A 12,132-nucleotide genomic window follows, 5' to 3' on the forward strand; every position below is an offset into this window, starting at 1 on the left:
GTACTGAATAACTACTTTATACATTACAACTGCATATTGTGGATGTAAGGTTACGTCAGATCACGCGTAATTTGGGCTGCACGCGTTGTGCATCAAGTTCACGCGACGCACTACATTTTGGCAAGACCGAAGCGCCAACTGCGGCTGTTTGTGTCACTCCGCTCGTGCGGCGGTAAACACTTCCGGACCTGCGTCGCCTTCCGCGCAGTAAACGCGTCCTATTATTACGTGAAAGTGTGGAACCCAATGTTGCGTCGAGTTGCAGGACGCTACACCTGCATATATGTATTTCTTCCATACGCTTTGCACACTTTCTTTTTGGTCGCAAATTCGAACAGTGAAAGTATAGTCTCCCTATGGGCGCTGTAGCAATCTTCCTGCGCAGGCGAACTTTCCGCCGAACTTTCGGGCAGGCTTCTCAGCCGCCATCTTGTTTGAACAAGCCATCCTGCACATTTATTTTGCCTATGATGCTCTATTCGCAAAATTGTCTTGTTTTCTTGCTGGCTTCGTAAGATGTGATGGGAGACGTAACATTGCAATGCCCTGCGTAAATACGCTATGCAGTTTTGATACCTTAAAAATGCGGACTTAGGCGCGGAAAAACTTAACGCACAACTTGTAGTAGGGTTCGTTACACTCTGGAGTGAGTTGTCAGTTGTTGCTTTATTATTTATTTACGAATCGGTTGCTTAGCAAACCGATTCGTAAATAATAATATAGTAAATAAGTTGTAACTCAAATAACATTTCCCTATTTTTCTGTACCAATGCAAGCTCCTCGGAGAAATAAAGGGGGAAAAAGTTGTTCTAACCTTTTTTTAATGTGGAACTGTGATTAAGCTCTACAGTTGTTGCATCATCATCTTCATTGCGCATGATCCTCTGCTATCACCGAACCTTGCATATCGCGTGACTCGGGTCACGAGCATAAAAAGAAAAAAAAAAGGCGCTCTCCTCCTAGACCGGGTTGTGGTCGCCGTAGCCGCCGCTCTGCTGTCCACCTTCCTATATAAATGCAGGGACGACTACAGGACTCGATCGGACACCATTGCGTCGTCTTCCTACACAATGTTAAGACAGCCGCTGCCTGATCTGCCGTTTATTTAAATAGCCGTCTACACTGAGTATAGGTGGTGTACGGAACATGGCGTCTATATGACCTGTTTCCGGCTCCCGCAGTCGCTTGGGGGCGCATGCACAACCTTCGAGTAAGGCCCCTTAAACTTCGTAAAGTAGCGACACTCTCCTCCTCCGCCTTTACTACTCCTAGTTTCTCTTCTCTTTAACGCTCCCTCCCCGACCGTGGCGCCGCCTAGACCGCTAGAGCGTAGCAACGGCGCCATCATGCGTTTCTCGCCACTCCGTAGACGCTTCTCGAGCGAAAATGGCCCTGAAGCTTGGCGCTAGGGCGCACATGATGCTATTAGGCCAATAGCGACGCGGCGTTGGCCTCGGCCAGAGTGCGCGAGGAGGAGGCGGCATTCTTCAAAGCGTGGCGCTACTTTACGAAGTTTAAGGGGCTTTAACTTCGAGATCTATGCCTGTCGGCCAGAGAGACCCATCTTTGGGGGCGTGGATTTGGGCGCCGCTGATTGGAAGCAGCACTGCACCAACCTGTGCGAGCTGAGCAGTATGGACATCTTGCTGACTTGCTGCAGGGCGTTGATGTAGTTGACGATGCGCTTTCGCGCCGCCGGAGCGATTGTGGCATACGGCTCGTCCAACAGCAGCATCCGGGGCATTCCCATCATCGAGACGCAGAGGGAGAGCTTGCGCCGGTTGCCAGCACTGCGCAAGACCCGTCGTATAACACAATAGGTCATCGAGATGAACGAGAATAAGAGGAACCAGGAACCAGAGAGCACACTTTTTTTTGTCAGTCAGAACCGCATGAAAGTGGACGAAAGAACAACTGGCCCGCCGGTGGGAGCAGAGCCCAGATTAGACGTGCGATGCTGAAGCAACTCAGTTAAGGCAGTGGCTGTTCCCGCGTTCGCATTTTTTTCGCGTTCATGCAGATGTACTAAATCTGACACTGGAAGTGTTAGTCGGCGCCCCTCATGGCCCTGGCGGCCGATGTGGCGAATCCTCTTGACCGCTGGCATGGCGTAGTACGTGAACTTTAGGAGCAGCCAGCTGTCCAATGAACCTGTCGTATCAATTGTACACGCACTGCGCTGAATAGTTTGTCGCGACGGATAGAGCAAAAACCGTTCTTTCTTATCACATCCGCTGAAAAAGGCCCTTGTGGCGTTACGAAGATATTGGGCGAGCAGGCGCATGGCTTCCTATGAGCTCCTGACCATGAAAAGGTCAGTCTGTTAGACTTCAATCTGTCGTAATGTTAGGAAAGAAGTCACTGACCGTACAGTCTAAACGAAGTGACGTTTCGAGATACACAATGTGTCCTTGTTCTATCGTGAACAAGGATTGGTATGGATATCGACACTCAGAACGGTAATTCAGCCTCAACGACCTCACCGGGTATATGTCATTGGCAGCTCACCTGAATGTGATGACGAGCTGTTCGGCGAACTCCTGCAGGCGGAAGATGAGCAGTAACACGTGCAGGTACTGTGGCGTGACGGCGATGCCCTTGAGGCGCCCGAACAACTGCAGCGTCTCGGTGCCAGTCAGCATGTCGAGTACGCCGTCTCGTTGCGGGCAGTAGCCGACGTAGCGCCGATACTGCGAGACGCGAGCATCTGATCATGTGGAAGAAAAATTGTCTGGAGTATAGAAATTGCCTCGAAGCTCCCTTTACATCGGTATACCCCGTTCATACGGCTTTAGGAAAAAAACCAACCACCTCATAAACGTTGCCTCCAGCATTATCGATGCTGTTATTAGCATTTCTCAAAATTTTCAGCCCTACTGGGGCGCGCAACTGGCCCGAAATGACACGCCTCCATAGAATCCTGCGGCCCGTCCGCGGGAGCCCGGAAGGAAAAGCGCGCGAGGAGAATCGAGGAGGAAAGCGCAGTGAGGAGGAGAGTGGCGCTACTTTCAAATTATCAAGGGGCTTTAACAGGGTAGACGGCCGAACATAGAGATACTTAAGCCGTACATTGCGTCGTCACCGTAAATTAAACGCTCAGAAATAAGTGAAGGGGTAAAAGTCGAGGCCCGATGGTAAACGTGCGAGAACGCGTCAGGCTATTGTTCGTATATTAAGTGCATTATTATGATATCCGTGAATATTTTTGTCTTTCTTTTTCTTCACTGAGTAGGGACGCCAAACACGGATGAATACATTGTCGGAGTTTACTTTCCAGGTGTTTGTGTGTGCACATGTTTGACATTGTTGGCCGCTGACCCTGTCTTATGCTTACGGAATTTTGTTTCTTAGGAAAGCTGTTCTCCCTGGATGTCGCGCTTTGGATTTCCTGGAGAACTAGACTGTCACATTACGTTTTTCTGTGGTGTTGCTTTAATTAGCTGGGCGCATATAGTTGTCATGCAAGTGAAGGAGTAAAACAGTGCTCATAAAGTGTTCTAGGTTAACTGGCATGGCCGCCTTTCTTAGGTCGGTGATGCAGTATACAATTCAACTAAATCATCCCATTTTATGTCTGCAATATTTTTATCGCCACGTAAACGATTGTGGAAATCCCTTATGAACCTTCACTAGCTAACTGTTGAGCTAGTTCATTTGATTAAAAGAAAAAAAAATACTGACTGAAAATACCGTTTGCTTTGCTTATCGTGTCTTTCGAGATACTTTGTTTATGCCCAAAAATTTCCGTTTTATAGATAGCTTTGTTGCCCATAGGTGACGTGTACGTTCTCCAAAAGCCGCTAAACATTCTCGCGAACGCGCTTTTAAATTAAGCGCGAACAATTTTCACGAGAAAGATTTAACGAGAAAGTGTGTCATAATGGACAGTCCAAAAAAGACTCAACTCCACAGCATGCGCTGAGCCCGGCTAGGGCGGAAAATGAAGACTTACCGTGCCACGGTCACATTCTGGGCCGACGTTTTCAGGATTGCGCTTTTTAAAACGCGTGACTCTTTCTCCCTCCCAGTTCAATTCCTTGCTCCACGCATGATGTAGGTACAACTAGCTCGTCAAAAATGCTCGCTTATCGTACACAGCTGCCGATACCCCGAACAATATGGTCGGAAAGCGCACGATATCGCTATTTCATCGTCGCCGCACTGGCAACACCTTCCCTTCGACATACGGCAGCCACGGCCACGCGGGCGGTAGCTTTCCCCGCAAGGCCGCCGTGCCCGGTAAGTGCGCCCTCGTTCGGGGGCAGCTCACCATGTGCGTGTGATTGACGACGGAGAAGCCGGAGATCAGGGCGTCCCCGTCGTGCGGCAGAATGTCGCTCGCCAGCACGCGGAAGGTGGTGGTCTTTCCCACGCCGTTAACGCCCAGCAGGCCGAAGCACTCGCCGGAGCGCACGGTGAAGCTCAGCCCCTGCGCGCCAAGTGCAGTGCGGGAAAGGCGAACGCACGGCGACGTTGAAAGACCGCGACTTCTTCAATCGTTCGTTTCTTTGAAACGACGCCACAGAAAATAAATAAATAAACAAACAAACAAACAAACAAAAAAGAAAGAAAGAAAGAAAGTAAAACAAACAAACGCGGGATGACAATTCAGCCTCACCAGTTCTTCGATCGTACCGTATCTGAAACTGCGTCTTTAAAACTCCGTGAACACCCTGGCACCTTCGTTTGGGAGTTAATAGACTGACGCGCCACCATAGTGTCACAAGGTCAAAATAGCCGTCCCCACTGAGCACCCGATAAAAAAAAAAAAGCCTTCGCGGATGGAAGCAAATCCGAGCAACTCATACTCCAAGGACACCGAGGCTGCACGCAAAAGAAGTTCTGATACCCTTCGCAAGTTTTAGGTGTCTTGTTCGGCCACTGCCCGATATTTGCCGAATGCTTTTGCGAGCGCCTTTACCGTATTCGGTGCGATTTCCACGCTGGAACTCCAGCCTTTTTCATACGCTTCGCTATATTCGTATACGATGCGTCGGCTCTACTGCGCCGGCTTATTTGCGGACAATGCGCCTGCGCTTTCTCGATTCCGACCACGCCGCAAGAAGTTTGGCCACGCGGTACATCTCAGGCGTATCAGGCAGTGCATAAAATACCGTTTTTTTTTTTACATGTCGGACATCAGCTCCCGGCTGCTCCGCATGAGCCAAACAGTGCCGGCGTAGGGGGCCATGTTTACGAACACTTCAACAAACTGACAACGCGAGCGAACTATGACTTTTTATGTTGATATAGACGCTCTTTTACTTATTTTTATTTTATACCACATGATGTAAATAGTTCCCTTCCTCCTACTCTAGCATCCCTTTTTGTCATTCTCCCCTGTCTCTTTGGAGCGGTGTGCGCGTATCAATTTTGTCTGCTTTATATATCTAAGTGAGTGCAGTGTACAAAATTGCTAGGTATTGCTTAGTCACGTAGTTGCAAAGTCGCTCATCAGTTTGGCCTCCCCCACTGACGCCTTCTGGACGTATTCGCAAAAAAAATTGTCTCCCAATTTCTCTCCGGGTAGAATCGGGGAAAGAGAACGCACGTCCAGGTCTTTAAAAGCGCCACAGCGCAACAATGCCAGCGTGCACGAGCAACTTGCCTGCAGCACGGGATTGCTCTCCACGTAGCCGTAGGACTTGAAAAGGCGATTCACGACCATGAGAGGTCCCGATGCGGACGACGCCGTCGGATTTTTCACGAGCCCCGCGACCGTCTTGTTCTCCATCATCACGTCCGTGTCTTCCGGCTTCTCGCAGAAACCGAAGCAAACGGTGCGCAATCGTTAAGACAAGTTGAAGGGGCAGAGAGCAATGAGACGGAAGACAGAAGGCAGGAACACACAGGACAGCGCTGTCCTGTGTGTTCCTGCCTTCTGTCTTCCGTCGTGTTGCGCTGCCCCTTCAAGATGTTCAACCAGTACGAACTCGCTCAAATCTCGACCCTTCTACGTTACAACAAGTGCTAACCGTACATGTGGCACACGCATAGAGCTAACTGTTCGGTTAGGGTGTTTCTCTGCGATATTCGGGCTTCACCCACGTTTAAGGTATCGTCTGCCCCCCCCCCCCATAAAAAAAATAAAGAACGAAAAAAAAAAACGCGGGCCCATCTAGATGGCGGTTTGCTCTAGCACCAAGTCTCGAAGAGCTATAACTGCCACGAGAGAAGAATGCGAGAAACTGCCACGTGACGGCCGCGCGAGACGTTTCAAGGAGCCCCCTCATCGCAATCTAAGTATATATCACGTACTCACAGAAATACCGGTGCTAAGTTCTAGTTTAGTTTTCTTTTTCTGCATGAAGATGCCGTAAAACCGACTCTCCCCCCTGCCCCTCAGAGGAAAAAGAAAGAAGCATAAAGAATGAGAGTTCCGCGAGAAATCTGAAAATGGTCGTAGTGGTTAGTGCATCAGGGTCCTGCAGCTGGGTCAAGCAAAATGGGTTTGATTCTTACTGCCTTTGGTAATGAAAGTGTTATTAGACCATGCCTTCGGGTTTTTTGTGGACGGAGCACTTAAACGGGACCTATGAAGTGCGCTGTAAAAAATAAAAACACGAACAGTGCTCGTATTATTTGTCCAGTGGAAGCCAACGCGTGGCTTGCTGTCGAGCGATATTGCGCCGCGCCTTTCAGATTATCAGTAATCTAAGATTCTGCATTCACCGCAAGAGGGTGGTCAAGATGGTGAGACTGGTTAACCCAGAATATATGAGCGCGCTATAGACACTGCAGATAAATTTGGCAGACCCCGCCCGCGAGTGACTATTCAAAGGCGTTGCCAAAACATTGCAGCTGAGTCGCCGCTGTTTCTTCTTGACGCAGAGCGACTTCACATATTCTTTGTGACATCTTTTAAGATTATCACTTTCTCTCTTGTGCATAACGGTGTGTCTCCTATGCAGGCACCTCAGCTAGGCGCTCCTATACAAATGCAGCTCCCAGGTCCCGGAGTTTTCACAGTTCTCTTAGCAAGGAAGTAGCTTTACAGGCGAACTATAAATGCTCCCCGATCTAGTCGCTGCAATGCAACGTATGTGTAAGCAGTTCCTTTCTATCTCGCTATCTTCTTCATGTTTCTTTACATCCTTCACCTCCCTCCCAGGCTCCAGGCTGAATGCTCCAAGCTGAGGCTCCATATTGTTCGCCCATCGTTGATCGAAACGCAAGTTGCAATTGAAAAAAATAAAGTAGGCGGCGTGATTGATTCGGCTCTGCCAGCGGGCAGCATCCCAGCCAGAAGCGATAGTGCTCACCTTCTTGGTACCAGCCAGCGCCTTTCCCACGGCGTGGGAAGGCTTGGTTACTGCGTATCTCTCCCGGTAGGCACTGGGGTCAAGCGCGCTCAGCGACTTGTCCACCGAGGGGAGCCACACCTCGATGCACACCAGGAGCACGAACAGCACCACTCCCTCGATGGAGAGCGTGATGAACTCGTAGAAGGCGGAGTACGGGTTCACGTCCAGCGGGTGGATCAGGTACTCGGACGGGTCCGGCGTGTGGAGGTCTGTGCAGCGCAAGCCGTCACGCGGGGGGAACGCCTCAGTCGCGCATGCACCATGGCCTGCCGCATCATTAAAGAGTAAGCGTCCTTAAAAGGGAAGGATTCGTGTGAAAATTAAAGAAATTGTGGAATTTAACGTCCAGAAGCCGTTTCCCTTGCCACCTGGGTTCTTTATTGCGTGCCTAAAATAAATACAGGAGCGTTTTTATTTAGTCAGCATTGGGACCGACGGATAGCACGTGGATTCACCTAAACTTTTGTGTTTGTGGTGGCCTGAAACTGCTGCGTGACTTTGCAAACAGGTGGTGTCGAAGGCCTGGCGTCTCATCGCAACCGCCGCATTCAGCCAGCAAAAAGCATAGCCTTTGAGATCTGTATTTGTTGCCCAGAGGAGGCTGTCGGTGGAGCGTAGATTTGGACACCGCCCATTGGTCACCTTAAACAAAATATTGCGTTATGAATGCAAAATCTGTCGTGATTTTACATGCGCGCAGATACGTATTGCCTTTCCATGTTTAGAAAACTACGATTACTAGGTGATTTAGAAAGGCAGAGCTTAATATAATAATGAAACGAGACCATCTGCACAGACATGCACTAAGATTGGACAAATTCGTGCGCTACCTATAATTTCCATGGCGATAGAGCAATCACATTCACGAGAGTTCCCCCTATTAAATGTTGTAGGGAAGTATGCAAAAGACGTTCTAAGCTGGGATAGTTGGTTCAACATGGCGGACAGCGGAGACGTCGTGACCAGTGATACGAACACAGTGCACTAGCCCTGCTTGTGCCGTGCTATAAGGTGCGGCTTAATGTATGTGTGCGGCTATGACGTGTTGCCGGCTCTGCAATCGCTTCCAGCGCATCCACAATCCGCAAGGACATAGCCTTCAAGATTTGCGTCTGTTACTCCAAGGAAGCGGCCGCTGTACCGCTGTGCGCTTGAGTTGGACGCTACCTATTGTGTCCTTGTCCGCGCGTTTTGCCATGTTGTCTTTAAGGGGGCAGCCTCGCTCGAAGTGAAGTCAGATTTCCCTATGCAAACACAAGTGGGACACAGCATTGACAACGTCACTTTCATGAGACAATAGATCTGTTGTGTTCAATAGGAAAAAGAAACTATTAGTCTGATTGTAGAAAGCGCAATTTTTCGCTGATGTCCTCAAGTAGGAACAGTTTGTTTGGAACGTTTAAATTAACCAACGTTTCATGACTTGTTTTAAGCGAGAGGGAGAACTGCTTTGACGCAGCACGCGTTACTTGGCGGTGATAGCGAAGCGGTACGACTAGTTCAGTCGACTCGGTGGAGTTCAGCGTTCATGCGATGTTTGATTGTAGTTACGGCCGTCACGGGATGCTTGTCTTTTGTATCGATCACCGACAGAAAGTTGACATCGCTTTTCATTAACGCTGTTTATTTGTGTCCATGGCTCCATCTGCGGCCATGTTAGTTTGGGCTGTGCGCACTTCTTTAGGCGAGTCCGAACTACTCGAGGAAGATCCCTTTGTTTGGCGCTGGTACGTGTACGCCTGTGTGCGACCGTTTGACCTATTGAGCTCCACTTTTGTTGCCATTTTTTTTTTGCTTAAGTTATTTCATGGTTGCTTGTCGGCTGAGACGTCGTGAAGAAAGGCGTTCAATGGCATTCTGCGCTATAATATGCACTCTGTGGGATATGACGTTTTAAAACGCTTTCATGCATTGGAAGAATGCCCGCGCAAATACGCGTTGATCTGCTTGGTTTTCCGACAGGCATCGTCGAACACGCTCACACAAACGCCAATACTTCGAGAGTCCCTGTTGAGCCATGAAACAACGAGACGTTGACCGTATGCTCTCGACATCGAACCCCAGCTTGGAATACCCGCCGTCTGATGGCTTTCTGCGGTGAAAGCCGCTTGCGCATAACCGTGGCACCGAAAAAACCGTCGTCCAATGAATATAATGGACGAATTTTTCATTTGCGGTTTCTCAAAGCCGACTAGACGGGACTCACGCAAACAGCATTGCAGCAGGGACAGTCGGCCCTGTGCCTGCTTGGTGTGGCAGCGGCTTTCGAGCTGCAGTCCACCTCGTCGACACAGCCCGTTCTCCCTGGCCAGCTGGAGGATCTTGGTCATGCCGCGAGAGTAGGACTGCGAGGGCAGCAGCCTCAGCACCTGCAGCGTCACTTCGATGACCGTGGTCAGCAAGGCGTTGTGGAGATCCTCGCCGTAGTGCTCCATGAACACCGCGGCCAAGGAACCTCCCGAAGCTGCGCGAAGGATTTCGATCAATTCGTATCTGCTCGTTTCCGCTGTTTTAGTTGGCGGGATCACTCTTGTTTCCGTTATATTGTTGTAATGTCAATGATATGATTTGTTTAACACTAAGCTTAAGTACAGCTCATTGTGTGTATGTGCGTGCGGTGTGTTGTGTGCGTGCGTGTGTGTGCGGGAACATGCTCTAAGCAAGTTGGTGTCTATGGCACAAGAACACGGGACAATGACAAAAACAGGACGCACAAATGCGCAGTTCCAGAGAAACCAAGCGGTTATCGAATAGTACGGATTAATTTCACGAGAAGTTGTTGAGGCCTTCCACATACAGCGCATGTCAGATTCTTATGTCAGGGCTCCAACCGTGTCACTCCAGAAGAGTAAACTTGATTTTATTTTAAAATCTTTGGGATAGGACAGTGTTTCTCAAGCTGCGGGTCATTACCCCCAAATGGTTGGTGAGCATTTTTCTGGGTTCAGGGAGCGTTCAATTATATGTGCGTTCTGCTTGCCGGAACAGCGATGCGTTTTCAGTCTCGGTGCCCACATATATTGCCCATGCATATTGTACCTGAAATTATGTTTATTATGCAGTGTAATCTTACTGTTGGCCACAAAATGAACGGTGAAACGGCAAGGCAAGTAAACGGTGATCTCAACCTTCGGTCACCACAAAGAAAACTTCAACGAACACAGTCCCCCAATCAGTTTTGTCTCGTCGAAAACTGTAGAATTTAGGTTCGGCAGATATGGTTGTATCAAGAAAGGAAATGCATTCCTCATATCAAAATACATGATTAAATCAATCCTTGTTAAAATATTAACAAGTTTTATTGGTAGATCTCTCTGCTGTGGTTAACGTGTTTTAAATAAATTAGAATGTAAATATCTGCGTCACTGAAAAAAATTTTCAGAAGGCTTGTAAAAATAGGGGGGGGGGCGGGCAGCTGTCATTGTAGGTTTGGGACTACTAAAAGGAGTCACGTAATAGAAAAATTTGAAACACTGGACAAGGAGAATCATGTCGATCTTCGTTGCTTCTACTAGTTATCTTGCCTGGTTTTATACGCTGGTTTATACGCCACGTAATAATACTTATGTTTCACTCGGGATGACACATTTGTGTGTCCGCTGCTTTTCGTACCCCCCCCCCCCCCCTCCCCCTTGTGTTTTTTGCGCCGTTTATAAACGCCTAATGAACAGCGCTTTACTTTTTGGAATACATGCATATTGTGGACTATGTTGCTTCGATATATAAATTTCATGAGCCAGATATTACTATGGATATTACTCCGTTCTCAGTGCGGAAATGCTGGTAAATATGCCGGCGCTCTTTGCCAATCCAGTTACACGGCCCATGTATGGCGATGTGTCCGGCTTTGACGGGCAACGAGCATACTCACAGATGATGAACGTGATGATGACGAGCGCCGAGTACGCTACGATGGGGCTGTCGAACAGGAAGGAGCAGATGTAGATTGCCGGTAGAGCAGCGTAGCCGTGTAGCAGGTTGAGCACGAAGATCAGCTCTGCCAGTCAAAACAAGGAACGTAGCGATTTGGCGTAGGCTTTATTGCTTGAATAAAGCTTCGAGTGGGGCTAGTTGTCGTGGCACCCATTCGGCTTGACGCGCCATACTGTTATACGAAGTTAGACGAGTGTTAGGAGTGTATTATTAGAAATGTTAGATAAGTATTAAAGTGTAGATCAAGCTATACTTCTCATTGTTAAATCAGATGTGCCTAGCTTGGCTTCTTTTTCGTCTTTCATTCCGTGTTCTATATTTGTGTTACAGTCACCCTTCGTGTATATATTTGACGTGCGCTAGCGAACAATAAACAGTTGAAAGTTTGCGCACTAGTATGTCCTTCTTCTTTTGTCCTTCGTATAACAGTTTAGCGGAGCAAGCAGATAGATTGTTTCAGACAGTGCTACTAACACAACGCATAGGGAAATGCTCTTAACCGAGAGAATACGGTCAAAACATTTGGCGCAATAAGGGGCGCTATAACGTAAAACTATTCCAAACTTTTCTATTCCAATTCTGCTATTAGCCCTTCACGATTGGTCAAAAACTTTTTTCTACCATGCCCACTTCACCTGTCTGCCGCGCGACGTCACGAAAACCGCGATACCTCCCCATCTGATATGATGTGATTCCCCAATATCTCCCCAATGCATGATTTAACAGAAAAAAGAAAAACAGTTATATCTGATTCGACCCCTTTTCGCCATTAGCCCTCGGCTATTGGTAAAAAGTTTTCGGGCTGCACCCACTTCACCTGCCGGTCACGCGACGTCACAAAACCGCACAAACTCACCGCGTCAAAGTGACGTGTACCCGTTAAAGATGCATTAAT

The 12,132-nt window shown here is 48.5% G+C and overlaps 1 protein-coding gene across 1 annotated transcript in view; it reads right to left on the minus strand.

The window, feature by feature from the left end:
* LOC142558460 (ATP-binding cassette sub-family A member 17-like) overlaps nt 1-12,132 on the minus strand; it is a 44,262-nt gene that overhangs the window by 5,386 nt on the left and 26,744 nt on the right. Inside the window, exons 9-15 of the mRNA XM_075670592.1 lie at nt 11,176-11,301; nt 9,511-9,768; nt 7,263-7,513; nt 5,609-5,755; nt 4,271-4,429; nt 2,509-2,690; nt 1,617-1,790 (exon numbers count right to left, since the gene is read on the minus strand). Of these exons, the coding sequence (XP_075526707.1) occupies nt 1,617-1,790; nt 2,509-2,690; nt 4,271-4,429; nt 5,609-5,755; nt 7,263-7,513; nt 9,511-9,768; nt 11,176-11,301 (1,297 nt within the window). The remainder of the gene's footprint in view (nt 1-1,616; nt 1,791-2,508; nt 2,691-4,270; nt 4,430-5,608; nt 5,756-7,262; nt 7,514-9,510; nt 9,769-11,175; nt 11,302-12,132) is intronic.

This window comes from Dermacentor variabilis, chromosome 9, assembly GCF_050947875.1.
Source record: "Dermacentor variabilis isolate Ectoservices chromosome 9, ASM5094787v1, whole genome shotgun sequence".
NCBI lineage: Eukaryota > Metazoa > Arthropoda > Arachnida > Ixodida > Ixodidae > Dermacentor > Dermacentor variabilis.